Genomic DNA, 22335 nt, shown 5'->3' with positions numbered 1-22335 from the left:
CCGTGCTCCCAGGGCTGCTGCAGCCCCGGGCACGGAGCCGAGCGCGGGGCAGGAGCTCCGGCAGCGGCCCAGGCTCACCTCGGTGAAGGCCGCCCGGGGCCCGTCCCCCGCGCGCAGCTGGGCGCCGAGGAAATCCGCGAAGGACGTGTGCTGCTGCTGCCTGAAGTAGGTGTGGGCCAGGGAGTGCGCCATGAACAGCCCCACGGAGCTGCAGAGGCGGATGACGGCGTCGGGGGTGGCACAGTTGAGCAGCGCCAGCCGCGCCTGCTCGGTGACGCGGGGCAGGAGCTCGGCGGGCGCGCAGGCCGGGCGCAGGAGCTGCGCGCCCTGCAGCACCAGCGAGGCGCACGTGTTGGCGTGGTAGCCCACGAAGACGTCTGCGGGGCTGTACTGCTGCTGGCTGATGAAGTGCTCCTCCGTGTTGACCGCCGTGAACTCCTGCACCCAGCGCTTCAGCTCCCGCACGGCCTCCCTCTGGCCCCTGTCCAGCACGGTGCTGATGTCCAGGTAGTGCTTCTCCAGCCGGTTGATGAGCGGGATGGGGAAGTGCTTGTACACCACCTCCTTCTCCTCGATGACGATCAGGCGGAACCTGGGGTGCACCCGGCACTTCACCCGGTGGGTGCCCAGCCCCAAATCCACGTACTTCTGCCCAGCCAGGTACACGTAATACTGGTTGAGGGCATCGTAGAGGCTCTCGTAGAGGTTCTGCAGGTTGAGGAGCACGACCATCTGGCCAGTTTCCATGCAGACCTTCACTCGGTTGATGTTCCTGCATATCTGGGTGTATTCTTGGTCCTTAGGAAAACTGGAGCCAAAGATGATCTCCGGCTGCTGACGGTCAGTGAAGAAAGCCTGCTGGAGGATCTGCAGCGCCGCGTAGTTCTCGGTCAACACAAGCAGGTACCTGCAGTCCCCATCCTCAGCACTGCTGTAAATGTTCTGGCGGATCAGCTCTATCCTACTGATATCATGAGCATGTATCTCCCCTTTTTCCAGCAACTTGGAAGTGAATATTTCCAAGGCATTGACATCATCTTTGCCACCAAAGTTACGAAGAACCACTGCGGCGACATCCTGAGGCGTGGGCTCGCTTTTGGAGCTCTTAGCTAAGGCAAAAAACATCTTTATGAGGCTGTAGTAGTCACGCAGGCCAAAGAACTCCCTGTCTTGGGTCTTGCAAATGTTTTCATATGCATCTGCAAAGTGATGGAAATACTGCTCAACCTTCTGCAAAGCCCCTCGTGCCGAGCAGCAAATGCCCTTTGCGCTCTCGATGAGCTCCTCTCTGCTGGGGTCCCCACGGGACACAAAGATGCCTCGATTCATCTTGGCAGGGTCCAAAGCCCAGTTGGAAATCCCGATGAAGCCAACCTTTTTGTGTGGAAGAGGGACATCATCTATGCAGCCATCCTCCAAAAGTGGATGCAAAGTCTTCAAGGGCATTTTGGGAGAGTCTTCTGCCAGCCCAATCTCATCCAAAACCACCACTGACACATACTCCTCCAAGTTCTTCCCTTCCTGGAATCGAGCACAGTGCTTGAAAGTGCCTATGATTCCCTCTGGAGTGGAGAGGGGGCTGCACTGAAAAGACACGAGATGGATCTGCTTCAGGTCCTTGAACAGATCAGAATGAGCTGCTTGGCCCTGCATAGCATCGGCCACGATGGTTTTTGCCAGGGATTTGGAGCTCCCAGGCTTCCCGACAAGAAAAAGAGGGATTTTCAGCTCAATACAGATGACCATCATGAAGACATTTTCCTTCAAGGCCAAGTTCCTTGCTATGGTATCCCGGAGTGGCACCCCACTCAGGAATAAGTCCTGCATCAGAGTGATTTCTTCCAAAATCTTTTTCTGGGTATCGTAAGGCTTTGGAAGGACCTGGCTGATGGCAGTCCTGTACGGCTCCTTCCTTTCCAGGGACGCGTGGTAGCAGACCCCGACCGCCAGCACCAAGGACCAGATGACACTGTTTCTGTCTCCGCTGCCCTTGGGACCTTTCCTCTCGGCCAGGTACTTCTCCAGCTCCCTCAGCAGCAGGTGGCTGTGCCTGTAAAACCACTTGAACACCTCCATGCAGCGCTCCACATCCCGCAGGCTGACGAAGCCGCACTCGTCGTCCCTCTGCCTCATGTACTGCTGGGAGGTAAAGAGCACCTCTGTGACCGTCCTCACCTCGTCCCTGGCCATGGGCAGCTGCTCCGCCACGCGCTGCACGATCTGCTGGATGTACATCTTCTCAGTGCTGTTGTTGAGCTGCCCGAAGTCCCACACCAGCGGGATCATGCTGGGCGGGAGCGCGTGCACGCGGTACACGAGCTGTCTCAGCGGGATGGACCCCAGCTTCTCCCTGCTGTCGTCGGCCTTGACCCGGTAGCCCAGGCCAGCCAGCTCCAGGCGCTGGATCATCCTGTCCGTGTGCTTGCGGTAGGGATTGCAGGCTGCGATGATCCGCAGGCCGGAGCCAGAGGCCAACGGCTTCCCCTGCACCGTGCGGTCACACAGAACCTCCTTGATGCTGCTCACGGCCTCCGTGGTGTTGGCTTCATCGAAAAAGAGGACGGTGTCCAACCCGTGCTGCTCCTTGTTGGATTTAGCCAGGGCTTCTGCTTCTCTGACCCTGGCGTAGATCATCTCTGCAGTGGTACCTCCGTGAACCTTGACGAGCTTCATGTTCTCCACCTCCACAAAGCTTCTGCGTAACTGGCACAGGAACTTCACCAGCCTGGTCTTCCCACAGCCCGTTTCTCCCATGATGACGACCGGGATGTTGCAGCGGAATCGCATCTCGATGGCCAAGATTTTCAGCACGTTGTCTGTGGTGAGCTCGTACGTCTCGTCGGGGTCGAACACCCAGTGGAGCCCCAGCACCATGCAGAGCCTCTCGAGCTTCTCCTCGCGGGGCAGCTGGTCGAAGGGCACGTTGAAGGGAACCTTCTGCAGTAACAAGCCCTGGTACAGCTGGGGAGTCATGATGTCCTGCTTGATGACATTGCCGTTCAGAGGATTGATGGCATCGATGCGATTCCTGATCTGCTGGAAGTGGAAACCAATGAATGTCATGGACACACGATCCTCGTTGAAAAACAGATAGGGATGAGGCTCCGACTCCCACTTCTTCCTGATGCGGAAAGGGAGCAGATCTTCCTCCGCCACGTTCTCCAGGCAGGAGGGCTGTCTTCCTGAGCTCTGGTCGGAAATGTTCAGGGAGGGCGTCGCAAAATCCCGCGCCATTAAAATCATGAAGCCAACCACAAAGTTCTTGAAACCATTCAAAGTGTCCTGGACAAAGTCAGGGTTGCAAAAGACAGAAGCTTCGCAGTCTCTCAGCTGAATGTTGAGGAACCAGGTGAAGTTGCGGAGCTCTGCCCAGGAGGGATCCACGACCCCGCAGTGCAGGAGGAAGAGCTGCAGACATTCTGCAGGGCTGCCTTCCACCGAGAGCGCCTCGTAGCAGAACGTGTCCAAGTCACAGCCCTGGTCAAACCTCTTCAGGTACTGGAAGGGTCTCTGGAAAGCCTCACTGCAGAATTCCTCCTTGTCCATTCCCGGGTTCGAAACATCCCCGGAACGGTTCCCTAGTGTCTCCATTTCTAGCACTTCTTTGGGAGACTTGCATGTTATTTTAGGGAACACATCCAAGAAGTGATACTTCTGGCTCACTGACATCTGGAGAAGAGAAAAAGAAAATAAAAGGTCATCACAGAGCTGTAGCTCAATCTTCACCAGCTTCATTAATCTGTTCTTAACAGTCTCCTTGCCTAAAGGCTCAGACCTGAGGAACAGGAGCCAGCCTTTTCCCCTGTGCAGAAATTCTTCCACTTAAAGTGCACCAACGAATCCTATTCCCTCCTACATCTTCCTTCCAGGAACATGAGCCTGGCGTCACCTCCAGCCCCTTCTCAGAGCTACTTCAAAGAAAACTAAACCCAAGAACCGGTTTGTATTTATTCCAGTCACTTCTACACTCTGTTCCAACAGCTGCATATAAACATTCCCCTACCTTCAAACATTTCAAATTAACATGAGGGAGATTAGATTTTGCATTTTTATGTTTCCTCTAAATGTCACAGAGGGGGCAGTGAGGAGTGGATTAACAGGCCTTCAGAAATCACCAACCCAAGGAAACTGGACAGGCCTCATTTGGTGTCTGGCTTTAATGTCACTTTGTACAACACCAGGGACAGCAGTTTGTTATGGGATACAGCACACCCCCAATGAAACAGGGAACTCCTGTGCTGTGTTTACAGTTACAGTGTCACCACAGCTAGGTACAAACACATGCAAAGTGACTGAGAAGTTCCCAGGAAGGGAACATTGCTGGTACGTACAGGTCTGGCTGCTTTCTTTGGCACTGGGGACACCTCCAGGATTTCAATGATGTACAGGTGACACTTCTGCCGTAGCCACATATTGCCATTATTATCTGTCAGGTACTGCAAAACCAACAGCTTGAAGAGAAACTCTGGAATCCCACGCTGCACCTGTCACAGGAAGAGATACCAAGGCACTTCCTCTTTATTTACCCATCACAACTTCACAGAATCACAGAGCAGTTGAGGGTGGGAAGGCTTTCTGTTCTCTGCCCGGCTGCCCAGGGCCACATTCAGTCAGGTTTTTAATCTCTTCAAGGATGGAGACTCTAGAGCTTCTCTGGGCAACTGTTCCAGAGCTCAATCACCTCGATGGTATTTGTGTTATTTACACAATAATTAGAAATGCTAGGGAAATGGCTAATTGAGAAACAAGAGCTTTAGGAAAGCTCCTGCAAGGACCTGCAGGACAAGGCAGCTGTGGGAGGGATGTACTCACTGAGGAGGTGATATCGAAATGGAATATCATGGGCTTTGTCTGGTGCTCTCTCTTCAGATACGGCAGGAGAGATTTCAGCACTTTATCTTCATCCACTTGTGGTTCAATCAGTCTGATGGTTTTCAGAAGCTCTGTACAGTCAGGCTGCACTTCTTGCAGTCTCTCATGCAGCCTCTTCACATACAGAGATTTCCCTGTTATAAAAAACACCACAAGAACTAAAGCCATCAATATCAGATACATCACATTAAGACCATAACAGACAGAAGGAAATAAAATGTTTAAGTGCCCCATGCCCTAATTCTCTGAAACTTCCTAAAAGGCATTCCAGAAGAAAGTTTAAATCTGGTTTGAGCAGCTGGAGGCTGGAATCCAACACACTGCTCTTGTTATCCATGTGGTTTGTTTTCCTTCCACTGCCTGAGAGAAGCTTTACTTCTTTAGCACTTTATTTCTTTAGGACTTTACTTCTTTAGAACTTGAATCTATTCTATTTTGTGCTTGTTTCTAAAGTCAAACCAGGGGACTTCCAGCTTTCACCTCACCGCACTGACCAGCCTGAACCGCTCTTTTTCACCAAGATACCTAAAGCTCGGACACAAAACCCAGCAAGGTGAACCCCACTCTGGTTTTGAGCTCCCAGCAGAGCTCATCCTGCACGTGCCACCTTACCCATGCCAGCTCTTTTGGAGGACACAATCCCAACGCACATGTGCTCCCTGAACACGGCGGCGGCCGAGCTGGTGAACTGAGCCACTCGGAAATGGCGCTGCAGGTACTGCTGGATCTCTGCCCGGGACCTCTGGGGAATCATGTGCACCTTGCAGTGGCTGAAGGCAGAGGGCAGGTAGCTGTTCTCCCGCTCGCAGTTGCACAGGATGATGAGCCGGTAGGAGCTGTTGTAGCGCTGCAGGTGTTGGAACAGCTCCTCTGCCCTGCGGCTGACGTCGTAGCTCAGCTCATCCGCGTACAGCATGGTGTAAATCCTGTTCCCCCCGCGGCAGGGAATGAGGCACCTGCGCAGGAACAGCCCCACCTGCTCCGCGCTGCTCTGGGGCGTGCACAGCAGGACCTCGTCGAAGCTGGGAAGGGGCTGCTCGGGGCTGTTCATGTAAATGGCCAGGGCAGAGCTGAGCACCTCGGAGCGAGGGCAGGTGATGAGGTTGGGCTGGCCCACACAGAGCAGGTCCTGAGGAAAGTCCCTGCTGACACGCTCCCCGTCCCTGCTGGCCAGGTTCTTCAGCCACACGCCCAGTGTGTCGATGTCCAGGCAGTTGGGGAGGAAGGAGCCCATGTTGCTCATGTAGCACTCCCAGATGTGCTCCAGCCGGGCACTCAGGTCCTTCTCCCCGTCCAGCAGCACTTGGAAGTCAGACCCAGCCTTCCCTGAGCTGGGAGGCCCCTGGCTCCCGAGGGCCCCGAGGACGTCCTGCTCGGTGCAGTGGGGGCTGAGGAAGGAGAGCATCATGAGGGCAGCCTGGCTGGGGCTGCCCCGGCCCAGCTCCGAGCACAGGTACACCAGCTGCTCCGCGCTGTAGTAGTTCAGGTAGAAGTGCTCAAATCGCTTTGCGTACATGAAGCTTTTCCAGCTCTCCAGGAAACTCTCCATGGTCTTGCAGAGGGCGGGGAGCACAGCTGCCATGTCCCCTTGCCCTTCCAGCACTGGGATGGGGGCCAGGGAGAAGTCTATAAGGACACAGGATTCTCTGTGGGGTGAACAATACACCTGGGCAAGCCAGGAGCGGAAAAGCATGTTCCCAGCTGAGTAAAGGTCTATAAAGGCCTGGGCGAGTCTCTGGACATTGGAAAAGACCTGTGTGAGAACAGAGGAGAGAGAAACAAGCTGATTTACAAGTTTCAGCCATGAAACCACTGGAAAGACATTCAATGAAGAGAAAGTCTTTGGTCCCAAGGTGCGTCAGGCCTTGTACAGCAACCACAGACTCTCTGTGACCTTTTACATCCCCAGGAGACCAGTAAGGAGCTCCCAGGTTGCTACAGAAGTACAGTGATGCTGCCAGCCAGGACAATCCCCAGTGCAGCCAGAGGACAAGGCCACCAGCTCACTGTTCTGTCTCCAGCTTAGTTCCACCTTAACAGGGAACCACAGGCAGGAACACCCAGGTGCCCGTGACCACCACCCCCAGCAACTCCACAGCCTTAAAAGCTCCTGCTGGAGGGAAAATCCAGCCCTGGCCCCAACAGCAGCAACCCCCTGGCTCTGGAATCTGACCTCAGAGAACCTCTCCACCTCCAGGCCTTGCTCTCCCTTGGCTGACATGAGCATCAGTTTGTTCTGCAGCTCGCGGAGCTCTGCCAGCGAGTATTTCCAGGAGGCGTCGGCGTCCCCCGAGCTCCCCGGGAGGGTGAAGCGCAGGACACTGTCCAAGGAGAGCTGCCAGAGCAGAAACTGTCAGTGGGGCTGGGGCTCTGCCCGAGCCAGGGGAGCGCTGGGGCAGCACCCCCAGGCAGGAGGGGCAGTGGGTGCTCTCACCTTCTGGCCGTCAGCCGGTGCCCTGAGCACATAAACCCCTCTGCTGTTGATGGCAGCTGCCAGGGACAGCGAGGACAGCTCCACAGAGCCATGGCTCTCCTTCACCGTCTTCAGCCACTCCAGGTGCTGGGCCGAGGCACGCTGTGGGGAGAGGAGACACAGCAGTGCCCTGACTGCTCTGAAATCCAGCACCTCCAGCTTACACCTGGCCAGGACAAACAGCTGGGGCTGGCACAAGGCTTTTGTGATGGGGAAGGAAGAAAGGAATGAGTACTGGCTGCAGCCTGCTCTTTCTGCACAGCTCTTCCTGACGCACTCCAGGAGGCTGAACAGAGCCCACAGTGCTCCAACACCTCTTGCTGCACAAGGATAAGAGTTCCCAGGCATCTGCCTCCCCTCTTTCACACCATCAAACCTGCACGAGCCAAGCTACAGCCCATCGCACTGGAAAGCCTTGCAGTGCCCTGGAGAAACCTGTGCTTCACCCACAGCTGCTGCAGTGAACTTCTGTGCCACAGAAACATCGGATATTTTTCCTCCACTAACAAGAGCTGCAGTGATGTCCCCACACAGGTGCCATTTGCCCAGTGCAGTCCAACTTCCAGCCACCAAGGCAGAAACACAGGAGGATGCAGAGGCCCAGCTCTAGCAGAACTCACCAGTTTCTCAGGGAGGGTCTCATCGCTGTCCAGGGCTCGCCACAGCTTCTGCAGGCAGCGCATGAAGTCCTGGAAGCCCGAGTCGTGGCGGAGCTCGTAGAGCAGGGAGGAGTAGCCGTGCACAGTGCCATGGAAACAGGCCACACGGTCCACGTCCATGTCGTTCTCCCCCGCCGAGATGGACGCCAGGTCAACAAACACCTTCAGCTCATTGATGTCTGAAACGAGGCAACACAGGAGTGGGAAATGCATGAGGCAGCCTGGACACCACCCCTCACCACCACCTTCTACAGGAAATGCAGGAGGAATGCTTTGAACAGCAGCTCCTGTGCAGGTGCCCTCTCCTCATCAGCTTTCCAGGCCATCCATCCATCCATGGACCCCCACAGGACCTGGATCCCCAGCCAGGATGGGAGCAGCGCCTGAGGGGTCTGTGCAGGCCAGACAGACACAACTCCATCCTCTGGAACAACAGCTCTGAAGTGAGCAGCAGCAGCTGCTCCTGGCCCAGCCCAGCTGCCAGCAGGGTGGTCACCGTGTGCTGCAGCAGCCCACAGTGCAGGGCCACGTTTGAAGGGTCCCCACAGCACGTTCCACACCACAGCCCACCCGAGATGTAACCAGCAGCACCAGAAACCACGAAGGCACAAAGCAGATGGGTCAGGGATTCAGTGTTCCTTCTGCCCCCACACAAGCTGCCATCCCTCCCAGCACTCTGTGTCTCATTCCTGGCTGAGCAGCACACACCTTTCAGTGCCTCTCTCACCCAGCAGACAAACTCCTTCTGCTGGGCCAGCTCCTTCAGGCAGCCACGGCGGGGCACAGTGATCCCCTGCAGCAGCTTCTTGGCTTGCACGAGCTCAGGGCTGATGGAATCCAGCTTCTGGGTCTTGTAGGATTCAAGCTTTTCTGTCTGGAAAGCAAGTGGTGCAAACACACACTGAGCCTGGAGCTGGGAAATGCCACTGGTTCTGCAGCAGGGAAAGGAAAGCCCTCTGCAAAACCACACCCCAACAGAGCAGTATCATCACCTCTCAAAGGAATGACTACCCAAAAGTACCTGGAAGATCTGATTTTTACCTCAAATAAGCATTTTGGCACAAGGAACAGCTCTTGACAGCCTGGGATACACTTGTGGGAAGGTTCAAATTTAGCCAACACCCTGACAGTACAGAGCCAAAGTCAGGGGTACTTACTATGTGCAACAGGTTTTCCAGGATACTGAAGTCACCAGAGAGCCCCAAACTCTCTTTGACCTGGGCAATGATCTTGGCAGCATCAAAGGTTAAATGCATTTCATGGTACTGCTGGATCTGCTGGACTCGCTGGTCAATCCAGCCTCTGTCTTCTGCAGGCCAAAGCCCACAGATGATGTTCAGCTCTCCTCTGAGATCTTCAGGATGATTTGTGAATTCATGGAAAATTCTATCAACTGCAGAAAGCGTGAGATTCCCTGACCTGAGATCATCATACAGCATTGCATAGCTGTCAAAGCAAGGGCGGATCATGCTGCTCAAAACATCATCAAGGTCCAGCTCAGGAACAATCTCCTCCTCATCCTCGTCCTCGTCCTCCTCCTCCGGACAGTCACACACATACTCCTCTCCTGCCTTCTGTGCTGCTTCCTCCCAGAACTGCTGGAAGATCAGGCTGTCCTTAAAGGAGTGCATTTTGTGGAGAAACTCTTTCATCTCTGGGCTCAGGTTGTAGAAGGTCTGCAGGGGTCTCTTTCCCATCACCACAACTTGACTCAGCCTTTTAGAGCAAAGATCTTCCGAGTGTTGGAATTGCACTTCACCTACATCCACTGTGAACCAGAGACAGGCCAGAGGCAGATCAGGTGCTCAGCCTGGCTCCAGCTCACCTCACCCCGTCCCCCAAGACACAAAATGCTACCAGGCAGGCAGACCCCTCTAAGTGTGATTTGATGCACAAGCACTCATTTGATCCCCCCAGTGCTCTGGGGTTACTTTCCCCACCCCTCCTCACCCTCACTTCGGGGTTTAGAATCAAACCTGCTCCCAAAGCCAAGAGATTTTAAAGGAAAATGCTCTTGTCTGGTGTTGCCACTTTCAGACTGCTCCCCCAGAACTCTACCTCTCACAGACTTCTGCACCTTCCTGCACATGCTCAGGAAGGTTCCTATTGCTTTTTTCTCTCTTCTGAGCTCTGTGACTTCTTCGTGCCTCAACTGCAGCAGTTCTCTCAGGCTTCTCTGGAGCAGCTCCTTCTCCTCACTTGGCCGTTGCTGGTGCTCTGAGAGAAAACTCACCTTAGCCACAAAGCAGCCACTTCCCACACCCTGCACCCCGAGTGACTCGTGTTGGGAACTGCAGAGCCACAAACCCCGCAGTGACAACACAAACTGGAGCTGGGAGCTCCTGCCCAGGCCAAGGGACAGCACCCCAAACTGCTGCAGCCCCTCCTGAGCACCCCAAACTGCTGCAGCCCCTCCTGAGCACCCCAAACCCCTGCAGCCCCTCCTGAGCTCTCCAAACCCCTGCAGCCCCTCCTGAGCTCTCCAAACCCCTGCAGCCCCTCCTGAGCTCTCCAAACCCCTGCAGCCCCTCCTGAGCTCTCCAAACCCCTGCAGCCCCTCCTGAGCTCTCCAAACCCCTGCAGCCCCTCCTGAGCGGGCCAGCATCGCCACAATGATGCTCTAAGCCAACCATGCCCCCTTGGAACTCATCTCTTACTTCTCTCCCAAATGCCAATGAACTGTTCCATGTGCTGGAAAACCTCCTCCAGGTGTTTGACGAGGATGTGGCCGCTGTAGATGTCATCAGTGACACTCGTAAGCACAGAGTCTGCTGTGGCCATGACACCCCTTGCTTCGTCTGTCAGTTTGTCCAGGAGGCTTCTGTTTGCTCCTGTTCCAGGAACAAAGCATGTCACATCACCCAGAAAACAAAACCAGGCAGAACCGGGAACTTTTCCATGCCATGGCAGAGTCCTTCCATTCCCTACTGAACCCCTACCCAAGAGCCTGGGGACTCACACCACCCCCAACCCCTCACGCCTTTCTGAACAAAACCAGGATCTCAGGACAGCAATTGGGAAACTTTCCACGGAGAGCCCAGACCCAAACCCTGTGGGGAAAGCAAAAGCCATTTGGATCTGATCCCTTGGCCAACTCTTTGGCACTTTTGTGTGCCAATAACTTGTGAGAACTTCTCAGAGAAAGAAGTCATGGTCCACAAATGCTGAGGAAGCTGCAGTGGATGAGCACAAGAGGAACAGTGTCTCCCTCTTCCTTGGCCTCCCCTCTCCAAACCCAAGCTTTGAGATAGAGACCAAAACAAGAGCAGGACAATTTCTCTCTGCTGCTGTGTGCAGTGGCAGCAGTGAGGCAGGGAAAAGCTGCTCAGGGCCACCTAAAACCCAACTACAGACCTACCATTAAAGCTGAAGATATGTTTGATGTCAGGCCACGTGAGCAGGTGGTGCAGGATCTTATCAAAATCCTCCTCAGACTGGCCACCCCTGACTGGCCACGACTTCACCATGACAGCAGACACGAGCTGGCTGAACTGGCCCATGTTGTAGGCAGAGATCCTCTCCAGGAGATTGCTCTGCACCTGCCAGGGCACACAGAGAGGGCAGGGCTGTGTCAGACTTTGGGGTCCCGATGTGTCTGTGCCCCAGAACTGGCACTGACACCGAGGAGCCGCCCCCAGTGCTGAGGTGTATTCCAAACCAGCCCTGTGACACCTGACAGCAGAGCTCATGGTGGAAACACATCACAAATATTCCTCACAGACCTCATTTCCTGATTTCTCACTGATGTATTTTCTGTTGTTGGTTTAACAAACAGCCCCCAGCAACTCAAGCAAGATCCACCTCCCCTTCTGCCACAAAGCACATCCCTATGCAACAGAATTGCTGTGGAATTCCACTTTTCTCTCTCCTCCCTTCCCCTACCAGGGCAAACACAATACCTGGCAAGCTGCAGTCACAGCCTCTGTGGCACAGCTCTGGAAGCACCAGCTGATGCAGGAGTCCATCTCTGTGATTTGGTAGTACTGACAGCAGTACACCAAGATTTGGTTCACTGGAGGCTCCTGAAGGGCAAAAGGAAGATTTCTCATCAACTCACTCTCCAAAGTGTTTCTCCTGGCAACATGAAGCAGTGCTGCTATCAGGACAGTAAAAGGGACCTGAGCATCAGCCCATTTCTGAGGGCCTGGAAGAGAGATCAAACAAATAAATGCATGGAAAATATTTTAATGATTTCCATCTAAAGTGTGTGATTACTTAATATTCACCTCTCCAAGCCAAGCTCACAGCAAAAAATATTTGTTTCCTGATATCACCATGAAAATCAATGGCTTGAAGAAATGTGTAGCTGCTGTAGAAAGGAGATGAGGAGATACCCAGGCTCAGTTTGGGAGGGTTTTACACATGTGGGAGTGCATCTGGGAGCATGAACAGCAGCATTTCTGCACAAGGAATGAAAAGAGAAGCACCAACTTGGTTTCTCTGAGCCCTTGGGCATTCACTTTGCACTCGCTGGTTCTTAAAACTACAGAGGTGACAATTGCTCAGAGCAGGGATTTCCTCTGAAGCACCAGGACCTGTGCCAGGCCAGTGACACCGAGACTGCAGCGTGGGCCATTGTCAGGGCCAATTGTTGAGCCTCCAGAGCCTGCTTCACAACAGCAATGGCAATTGTTATGGCCAAAGCCACCGTGTTTGCCCGTGCTCCTGCTCCAAGCACAGCCCAAGTCACTCCAGCTGCTCTGGAGCACCAGGCAAAGCCTGGACTCTCCCCTACCTGCTGGATTCTTTTCTTCAGATCTGCAAGTAAAGTGCTCCTCCACGTCTGGGTGAACTGCTCGTCTGGAAAGCTGAGAGTCACAAACTTATTCCAGGCCTGCAGGGGACAAGCAAACAAACCCAAACCACTGAGTGCTGAGATTTAACAGAGAAGGAAATGAAAAGAACAGCGTAGAAGAGCCAAGGGAGAGCAGAGCTGAGCAGAGCTGAGCTGAGCTGAGCAGCACCAATCCCAGCCCTTTGCTTCCCAGCCCAGGAGTGTTTCAAACACTGCCCAGCTCCATCCCACTCCTTACCCAGCCACAGCTCCAGAGCCCAGCAAAGAGACAGGAGTCTCCAGACCCTGGCTAAGCAGTAAAATCTCTTTTTATTGACATTATCAGAAGATGACAAACCCGAAGTTCAGAGTGGGAAGAGAAGGTGACGTGGTCCAGGTACTCCTTCAGTAACTTCTGTTTCAAAGCATTTCTGAACCAGGTTCGAGTGTCCCTCAGAGCTCCACTGAGCAGCTCTGCCAACTCCTGCACAGCATCCCCTGGAACCTGCCCCACGCACAGGGGAAGACACAAAAATACACACAGTTCAAGCAGGACAGCAACAGACAACTGATTTCAATCAGAATTTCTAAACAGAAGGCCCAAATGCATCCAGAACACACAAGTGCTCCCAACAGAGCCAGCACTGCCTGAATAAAGGGCAGACAGAGGCTGGCAAAGTGCAGTGCTTACAGACAGCTTGTGCTTAAGCTTGTTCCAGGAAGTAAAGACAACAAATGTTTAAGGGCAAACAAAATCAGACTTAAAGCAAAGCTTATCACAGCAAACCTCAGCATCTGACCTTAATTTCAGTAAGAACCAAACTCATTAGGTGATTCCACAACCCTCTGAAAGTACCACAGTCTTGCTTAGAGTGTGAAGTTCTTCAGATTGAGACTGGATCTGAACTCAACCCAGCCTGTTGTACCACACTTGTGACATTCCTTGTACCAAGCCAAGAGTTCCTCGCTACTCACTGCTGGGGGCCGAAGCTGGGCAACCTTGGCAATCAGGATGGCAGCAGTGGCAGGGATCAGGAACAAATCCACTCTCCTGGTGGCCTTGCAGAGCTTCTCGTGCAGCCTGAGGCAGCAGGACAAGCAGCACTGCCAAGAACGAGCTCCCAGGGCTCTGCAGCAACACAGAGGGAGAATTAATCTTCTGCTCCCAGGAAAAATAAAAAATCAAAAACAAAGTAAAAATCCCTCCAAATATAACAGTGTGGCAGCTGCCTCCCTCAGATGGATTTAAAGAATGGGACAGAACTCCAGGGTTCTTTTCTCCACAGATTTCAAGGCACACAAGCAGGACCCCAACAGACAATGCTCTCACAAAGGTGCCCTGCACTCACCTGGCTGGGGGCTCATCCAAGGCACACAGCACTGTGTTCAGAAGCTTCTCTACCACCTGAGAACAGAACGACAAAAATATGAAACCGTGGAAGAAATTTTACAGTTTGATTTCTGATTAGCTGGGGAAGAGGGAACTCGCTATTCTCTTTTGCATCTTCTCCAACATTTTTATAAATAAACTGTAAAATAGCACAACTTATTTAGTGCATGTCAGAGCCAACACCTGGGCAGCTTTTATCTGCACAAACCCAACCTGTACTTCTTACAATTTGGGGGTTTCAAATCTAGTATTAGTTGCAAGGTCCTACTCCTGCTGTCCTCACACCAACACAAGAGTTTTCACAACTGCAGAAAAATCTCCCAAACCAGCAGCCCCTTGCCAACTCTTCTGCGTGAAAAAGCAGTTTCAGGTACACATCTGAGGATTAAAACATTTGCCATCACTAACCAAGAGCAAATCCTGCTGAGAACACCCTCCTCTCATCAATGCCAACACCACTCCTTGCTGCAGATGCACCCCCAGCTCTCCCCCGAGGAGCCTCTGACTTCAGAGATGTTATTTTTGCTTTTAGCTAGGTTTGAAGCTCTTTGTGCTGTGACCTGCTGTCTGCCCCAACCCCCTCAGCTCTGCCAAAGGACACCCAGGAGCCCAGTTTGAGCCTTCATCCCAGAGCTGGGTGAGGAGACAAACCTCAGCGTTACCCCACGGAATGTCAGTGTCCTCCAGTCTGTACAAAACACCCTGGAGAGTGACCAGCAAGTCACTGCAGAAGTCCTTTATGAACTCAGGCAGGTTCCCCAGGGGCAGCACACAGAGCCAGGACTTGACCAGAGTCCCATCAAATTCCATCAAGAACTTCTTTTCTCTCATTCGTTCCAGCAGGGTCGCTCTGGAGGGGAGACAAACCAAAACCTTCAGGATTCCAAGGAGCAAACGGCTGTGAGCAGCCCACAGAGGAGTCTCCTCCTCCTTCCTGTGCCTTTGTCACTGCAGCTGAGGACCAGTGGGAGTCCCCAGGGCCCAGGGGTGGCACAGCAGAGCCAAAGCACCGAGCACAAACAGGGAAAAGAAACTGCAGGTCTCGCTCAGACTCTACACAACAGCAGCAGCTTTAGCTCCCACCTGCTCCCTGGCAGAAGCAGGGGGTTGTGTTTGAGGGGTCACACAGCGCCCTGTGCTACACTCAGTGACCTCTGAGCCACCAGTGTGGCTGTGCCCAGGCACCCCAGACATCCTCCCTCAACATGAGACATTTCATACTCTTTAAAAACGAGGGAGGGAGAAACAAACAAACAAAAAAACCCCACAAAAACCACAAAGCAGAACAAACAAAGGGATGAAGTGAGGTGATCACCCCCAGCTACAGCACCAGGGCACTGGGTGTAACTGGGAGCTCTGCAGAACTCACTTGTCTCGCTTCCTCCTGGTTTCAGCAAATGGGAGCCCTTCCAGCCCTGCCCAGACATCCTCCTCCAGCAGCTCGTGCTCCTGCTGCAGGGGAGCACCAAAGGAATGCAGAAGGGGAAGGATCCACACCCACTGGTCTACATCACGTTCAATGCACCTCTGGCACAAGTTTGTCAGGTCAACCTTCAAGCTAAACAAAAAAAAAAACAAAACCAAAACAAACACACCTGAGTGGAAGAACCCTAGAGGTGTGGGAGGCTACATCTCAATCTCCCTGTTGTACCTTCAGTAAACCTCTGGTCATTGTTTTAACTCCATCTACTCTTCATTGCAGAGTGCAGCTGTGCAGGTTTAGGGCCCAGAGCTGCAGTGTTCCTGAATCTCTCTGCACAGACCCAATCTGTGCAGAGCACTGCTGGAGCACTGGGAAGACCCAATCCTTTATCTACGGTGTCCCCATGAGCCCCCCAGCCCTGTGACACCCACACAGAGAAGGGCTCCAGAGAGAAATGCAATGGCTGCAGCTGTGTGAGGGAAGAGCTCCAAACCCAGTGCCAGCCAAGCAGTCAGATCACAACCTGCTAAACAGGGGGAAAACCAACCAAAACGTGTGGAATGATGCAGTGCAACCTCGCCTGGATGTTAGAAGCAGGAGGCTGGAACTGAGACCTCCACAGATACCTTCAAATGTAACTTTTTCTCTGGTTCTCTGGCAGTAGAGAGCTGGGCTCCTGTTGTTTTATCAGAGGCTGCTACACCCGAGCAGCCCCAGCCTGGTCAGACAGAGGGCACATGGAGCACTTACTTGGTAACTGCTGCAAAAGCCTGTTTGATGTCCTGAATCTCATCCTGTGCATCTTGATCCAAGCACAGGAGGCTGCACAGGTCAGCCAGGTCAGCCTTCAGTGCTGGGAGTGAACGGTCCTCAACTACAGTGAGAATGGTGAGCCCCAGAGCCAGCCTGCTCTGGATGACTCTGCCCTCCGGAGCTGCCTCTGCTTCAAGGAAAGGCACAGCCATCTTCTTCATGTGTTTCAGCAGCAAATCGTTCACCTGGGACAAAGAAGGGAACAAACAAACCAGTCACAACATCAGTCTTGCTCTCTGAAGCCTGGATGTCCTCTCCCAGTTCCAGCGAGGCCACAGAACAGGAAGGAGCAGCCCAGACAAATGAAAAAGACAAAGTGGCATTTCTGCCACATTTCCTAATTATGTCAAGTAAGAAATTTTGGATTCCAGAAGCCCTGCTGGCACCAGTGCTTAGAACAGGATCAGGAGCTTCTCCCAAGAAGCAGGTTTGGAGCAAGAGATGAGCGCAGAGAGGTTGTTAGTGGCAGAACAACTGGCAGCAAAACTTCAACATCCAGACACAAAACCCACTGAATTACAAAGGCAGCACGCCACAGCTCTGCTGCTGACCCACAGGGGGTCTCAGAGCCACACCAAGGTGCACAGGCTGACTGCAGCCCCCAAGGCAGTCAGTGGCAGTCACACCAGAAGGATCCCCACTGCTTCTGAACCTGAACTTCGACTGGAAAACCAAAATTAACCCAGCAAGGCCAACAGCAAAATTAAAGTTTGGCTTCAGGAACAGAATGTTTTCTGTCTCTGTGCAAGGGAAGGGATTACCTGCTCTGTGCTGAATTTTAACTCTATCCATGGCATTGCCTTGCCATCAAACACCCTCTGGGCTACTGCAACGTAATGGAACTGCCTCAGCTGCCAGAAGAAGTTCCTCAGGTTGTCAGGACTCCAGCTTCCAAGAATGCTGAAGATACTTTCTAACATAACATTGGCAGCTATTTTCTTCCCTTCCACCACTTCCTTGTTTTTATCTCGAGTGAGAATCTGCAAAACGTTTTTGAACCTGGAAGGCTTTGCACACACGATGTCATCGTACTGGTGCCACTCTGGAACAGCAAGACAGGGAGAACACAGGAAAACAACCATTGCAGGAGTGCTGGGCCACAGGACAGCAGGGACCCCCCCAAGGTGCAGGTCCAGCCAGCACAGCTCACCTCCATTGTTGAGCAAAGTCTTTTTTATCAATAAGCAGCGATTGACGTAATTGGATTGTGGAGTCTTGTAAATGAACTCATACTCGCCCTTCCCACAGGTCACCCAGTATTTGTAAGGAATGTATTTATCCACGATTTCCTTGGTGAGAGTTACAGCACCTTCGATCAGGTACCCATGCTCTCCCAGATGTCTTGGAAACACAAACACAGCAAAGGCAGGCAAAGGACACGTTAGCTGAACTACAGACCTCCTTCTCCACTCACTGCTCCATTTTTGAGAGGAATGGTGACTGTTCTTTCTCAAGCACGTGTCAGAACAGTTTCCTGCGGGGTGAAGCCCCAGCTGTGGGCACAGAGCCCCCCTGGCACAGGGACCCCGAGCAGGGAGCACTCACCGGGTGCAGTTCAGCTCACAGATGTTGTCCTTCCAGCTGGCGTAGGGAGGAATGTCCTGAGCCCTGATGAACACTTTGTGGGTGTCGGGGTTGAGCTGGAAGTCTTTGGATAATATTGCATGGAAATACACTGTAACACCCCCATTGCGGCTCACAGAACTGCAGGGAAGGATGGGAGGGGAAACAGAAAGGATTCTATTGAGGGTTTGTAATAGAATCACTGTAAACCTCAAATCAGACTTGAGCCACCCCCACTGAGTGGCTGCAAGACCCATAAACTCTGTCAGCAGTTCACTCAGACTGGTGTTTGAGCAGACCCAGGGCAAAGCCCAGGCTTTTTTTCCTGAAAGGAAAAATGGGCTCCTAAAGGCAGCAGGAGATGCCCTGGCCCAGCAGTTACCTGGAATGGCTACACTTTCAACCCTTTCCACCTCATACACATTAAGGAAGTGCACATCAAAATAATAATAAGCACATCAAAACATCAATAAGCACATCAAAACAGCTCTTCTCAGTATTCACCTAAAGTGCTGGGTGTGTGAGGAACATGCTGCTCATAAGAGCAAGAAATAAGAGAATAATCTCCTTTTTATCCATCAGATGCTCAAGCAGGTTCAAACACATCACCCAGGACATCACCTGTGCTGCAGCTCCCATTCCACACTGGTTCTGTTGTGCTGGTTCACCTCAGTTCCAAAACAATTCCACTCCCACGTGCCCAAGGCACTACTGACCCAAACCAGCACCCAGTCTGGAGTCCTGAGTCCTCCTCACAGCAGTTCCTGTTGGTGAACAATGCTGGGGAGCAGCAGGGCTGTTCTCACCTTTCTTTAATCTTTTCCACAGGTTTCTGGTTCTTTTGCTCCTTTTTGTTCTTGGGGCTGTCTGCTGCAGCCACAGCACCCTCCCTTCTGGCAGCCTCAGCTCCTTGGCTGGGACTTGTCTTCTCACTCACTTTAGGCATTTTCTCACTTGGAGTCTGATTCTTCTCTTTTGTGTTTGCATTCTGCAGCAGGGAGACAAACAATGAAACAGGAGACCCTGGAAGCACAACATCTCCTGGTGCACCACCAGCTCCATCCTCCTGGAAATACTGATCCCTCACCGAGGGGAGCTCCTGCTTAAGGAAAACACGATGGAAGAGGAGCCCAACCCAAACAGACTGCCAAGCAGCCAGGTCAGTGAGCCCCAGGTCCCAGAGGATGGGGTACAAAGGAAGTGAAAGAGAACACACAGCAATTCCCAGCTCACCAGGCCTGTGGATGAACAGAGCAAAACCTGAAAAGCACAAAATCCCCTCGTTCAAGGGGATCCCAGAGCTCTCCAGAGAGCATGGCTGGCTGGAGAATAAACACACCTCCCAGTCCTGGGGACAACTGAGCGACCCCTCCATGAGAGCTGGGCTAGAACTGACACCCAGGAGAACAGAACTCAAATAAAAACCTCCCCACAGTCCTCCCCAGCTCAACCTGTGTCCCTGGGCTGCTGCTCCTCAGCCTCACCCACAGCACGAGCAAAGTGGCAAAGGGAAGCTGTGCCCACGGGAACACTCCTCAGAGTTCACTCACACTCACCTTGACAGTGGAACTGCTCCCTTTCTGCTTGGGCTCCTTCCCAGCCTGTGGGCTCTGGGCCTCAGGAGAGCTCTTGGTCTCAGCTTTGCTTTTTGGGGCTGCCTTGGCAGGAGGCAGCGCAGAGGGACTCGCTGCCTGCCCTGCTGACATCGACTCCTCGCTGCTGCCCCGGGCACCTGCTGCTGGCAGCTGGCCAGGGGCACGAGTGCCCCGCTCCACATCCCCCCTGGCTGCTTCTCCGTGCTCCACATCCCCCCTGGCTGCTTCTCCGTGCTCCACATCCCCCCTGGCTGCTTCTCCGTGCTCCACATCCCCCCTGGCTGCTTCTCGGTGCTCCACATCCCCCCTGGCTGCTTCTCCGTGCTCCACATCCCCCCTGGCTGCTTCTCCGTGCTCCACAACCCCCCTGGCTGCTTCTCCGTGCTCCACATCACCCCTGGCTGCTTCTCCGTGCTCCACATCACCCCTGGCTGCTTCTCCGTGCTCCACATCACCCCTGGACACTTCTCCGTGCCCCGGGGTGGTTCCAGCCCCCACTTTGTGCCCTGGGGCAGCCCCACTGGCTGTGCTGCTCTGCTCTGCAGGGCTCAGCCCCTCTGCTTTTTGGCTGCCACCTTCCTTCCCCAGGTGTGCCAAATCCCTGTCGCCTTCAGGTGAGTCTGCAGTGGCCTCAGGAAGTCCATCAGCACCCGGCTTTGCTTCCTCAGTGCCGGGGGCTTGGATTTCTGGAGGGATTTCTTGAGGAGCACCAGATGTCTCAGGCAACTCTGTGGTTTGAACTGGTGCTGTGCTCTGAGGAGGCAGAGAGTTCTGTTCCCCGGAGATGGACGAATTTCTCTTTGCTTTGCTCTTCTTCCTTTTCTATTAAAGAAAGAGAAACAAAGACCACAACGTCTGTTTATTCATTGCCAAAGGGAAACTCTTTGTCACCTCCTCCATTGCAGCAAGTACCGACATCCTCCTGCTATGGGGGTAACAGAAAACCATCAGGAAGGGGGGAGACAAGACCAGCCAGTGAAATGCAAATAACTCTCGAGAGCCGGTGTAGGTTTAATATTCCAGACTTGCTCAGAGCAGTGCTGCAGTGTCTAAGCTGACTTGTGTAATTTGTGGTTTCCCCCGGAGCACAGCTCAGCAAACACAGCGAGCTCTCCTGGAGGAGGCCGGGCAGCAGCTCCCCGAGGTGGCCAGGGGGATGTGGGGGATGCAGCCCTGGCTCCTCACTTCCCACCAGGTCACAGCTGCTCCCCAGCACGCAGCAGCAGCCTCACCTTCCTCACAGGAGCCACCTCAGCAGGGTCACCAGCCCCGTGCTCTGTGCTGTCCTCTGCAGCTGTGACATTCTCCAGCAGCGAGGATCCCTCTTCCTCTCCCTGTATCCCAGCAGAGGAGGGGGATCCAGCAGCACTGCCGGGTGTGGTGGCTGAGGTGCTGGGCAGAGCTCCTGCTCTGTCCATCAGCAACTCGCCCTCTGTCTCCTTTGTTTCAGTGGTGGAACAAGGCCCAGCAGCAACTTCTCCCTTCACCTCTTCCTCTGCATCAGGGGCTGGAGGGAGCTGCACTTCTCTCTGCAATGGAGGGAAATTAATTGTTAACCTGGACCCCCCGGGTGGGGTCACAGGATGGTTTGGGTTGGAAGGCACATTAAAGCTCATCTCCTTCCACCCCTGCCACAGGAAGGGGCACCTTGCACTGGTCACTCCAAGCCCCTGGATGGGTGAGAGAATCAGAAAAAAAGGGAAAACTTGTGGTTGAGATAAAAACAGTCCCATAGGATAGAAAAAGAAAGGAGATAATGATGAGAGCATATCCAAAGGCAGTGATGCACAGGGTGGTTGCTCACCACCCACTGAGCAATGCCCAGCCAGCCCCTGAGCAGTGGCCGTCAGCCCTCGGCCAAACCCCCCCAGGGTTTCCTTCAGCACGATGCCCTGTGCTCTGGAACATCCCTCTGGGCACGGGGACAGCTCTGCTGGCTCTGCCCCCTCCCAGCTCCTGAGGAGTCCTTGGCTCAGTGTAAGCACTGCTCTGCAGCAGCTGAGCCATCAGGCTCTTATCAACAGGAGTCTCATCCTGAATCCAAACACCGCTCTGAACCAGCTCCTGGGAACAACAAACTGTCCCAGCCAGGGGCAGGACACCGACACACAGGAGCTGTTCCCTGTTCAGCTCCCACCACTCTCCCTGTACAGCCCCCTGCCCTCCCCAAGGCCCTGCCAGCTGCAGAATAATTAAGGAACCACAGCACCAAGGTACAGCTCCATCCCTGGCCCTCCTGCAGACACAGTGCTGGCAACCAGCTGCCTGTGCCAGTAGCCCAGGATAAGCAGTGAGAGGACAATGGCACGTCCCAGCTGGCACAGCCTTCTGGGCTGGCACTGTGACTGCTCCCACTCAGCTGAGGCCTTTCCAGGAAGGCAGAGGAAACTCCCTTTTTATCTCAACAATGCTTCAAAAGCCTGTGGAAGGGCAGCTTTGGGCACAGGCAAGCAGCAGAGCAGATACCTCCTCGTGCAGTGGTTTCACAGGTTCCTCCACACTGCCTCTACCCCAGTTCTGAGAGCAACAGCTTTGAACATCAGCTACTTTGGATGTTCTTCCTACAGCATTTCCGAGCTGGAGATGCCACGTTTGTTACCCTGCCATGCTGGAGTGCAGAAGCATTTGCTAAGAACTGACCCTGCCAGGCCTGCAGCAGCTGGATTCTGATTTACTGTGTTTTTCTAGGACCCCACTTCTCTCTGTCAGCAAACCAAAAGCCATTCTGGTGGCCCAGGTCGTTCAGTTCTAAACAAGTAAAGGATTAGGAAAC

General features: G+C 53.6%; 1 protein-coding gene across 2 annotated transcripts in view; it reads right to left on the bottom strand.

Annotated features, from left to right (window-relative positions):
* The window catches only part of RNF213 (ring finger protein 213), a 44762-nt gene that overhangs the window by 20193 nt on the left and 2234 nt on the right, over window positions 1-22335 (bottom strand). For both annotated transcript variants that reach the window (XM_014259410.2, XM_088065458.1), the window contains exons 2-27: window positions 20795-21091; window positions 19524-20384; window positions 18774-18955; window positions 17950-18108; window positions 17555-17745; window positions 17166-17446; window positions 16342-16589; window positions 15538-15726; window positions 14820-15018; window positions 14128-14183; window positions 13754-13907; window positions 13137-13283; window positions 12740-12838; window positions 11904-12026; window positions 11363-11543; window positions 10662-10835; window positions 10063-10221; window positions 9162-9772; window positions 8713-8878; window positions 7966-8183; window positions 7307-7447; window positions 7046-7207; window positions 5485-6625; window positions 4813-5006; window positions 4332-4484; window positions 79-3669 (exon numbers count right to left, since the gene is read on the bottom strand). In XM_014259410.2, coding sequence (XP_014114885.2) covers window positions 79-3669; window positions 4332-4484; window positions 4813-5006; window positions 5485-6625; window positions 7046-7207; window positions 7307-7447; window positions 7966-8183; window positions 8713-8878; window positions 9162-9772; window positions 10063-10221; window positions 10662-10835; window positions 11363-11543; window positions 11904-12026; window positions 12740-12838; window positions 13137-13283; window positions 13754-13907; window positions 14128-14183; window positions 14820-15018; window positions 15538-15726; window positions 16342-16589; window positions 17166-17446; window positions 17555-17745; window positions 17950-18108; window positions 18774-18955; window positions 19524-20384; window positions 20795-20980 — 9966 coding nt within the window. In that variant the 5' untranslated portion in view covers window positions 20981-21091. The remainder of the gene's footprint in view (window positions 1-78; window positions 3670-4331; window positions 4485-4812; window positions 5007-5484; window positions 6626-7045; window positions 7208-7306; window positions 7448-7965; window positions 8184-8712; window positions 8879-9161; window positions 9773-10062; window positions 10222-10661; window positions 10836-11362; window positions 11544-11903; window positions 12027-12739; window positions 12839-13136; window positions 13284-13753; window positions 13908-14127; window positions 14184-14819; window positions 15019-15537; window positions 15727-16341; window positions 16590-17165; window positions 17447-17554; window positions 17746-17949; window positions 18109-18773; window positions 18956-19523; window positions 20385-20794; window positions 21092-22335) is intronic.

The sequence above is a fragment of the Pseudopodoces humilis genome, chromosome 21 (genome assembly GCF_049639895.1).
Source record: "Pseudopodoces humilis isolate 2021_Gansu_Grassland_sample_001 chromosome 21, ASM4963989v1, whole genome shotgun sequence".
In the NCBI taxonomy this organism is placed as follows: Eukaryota; Metazoa; Chordata; class Aves; order Passeriformes; family Paridae; genus Pseudopodoces; species Pseudopodoces humilis.
This window is presented reverse-complemented; position numbering and strand designations above follow the sequence as displayed.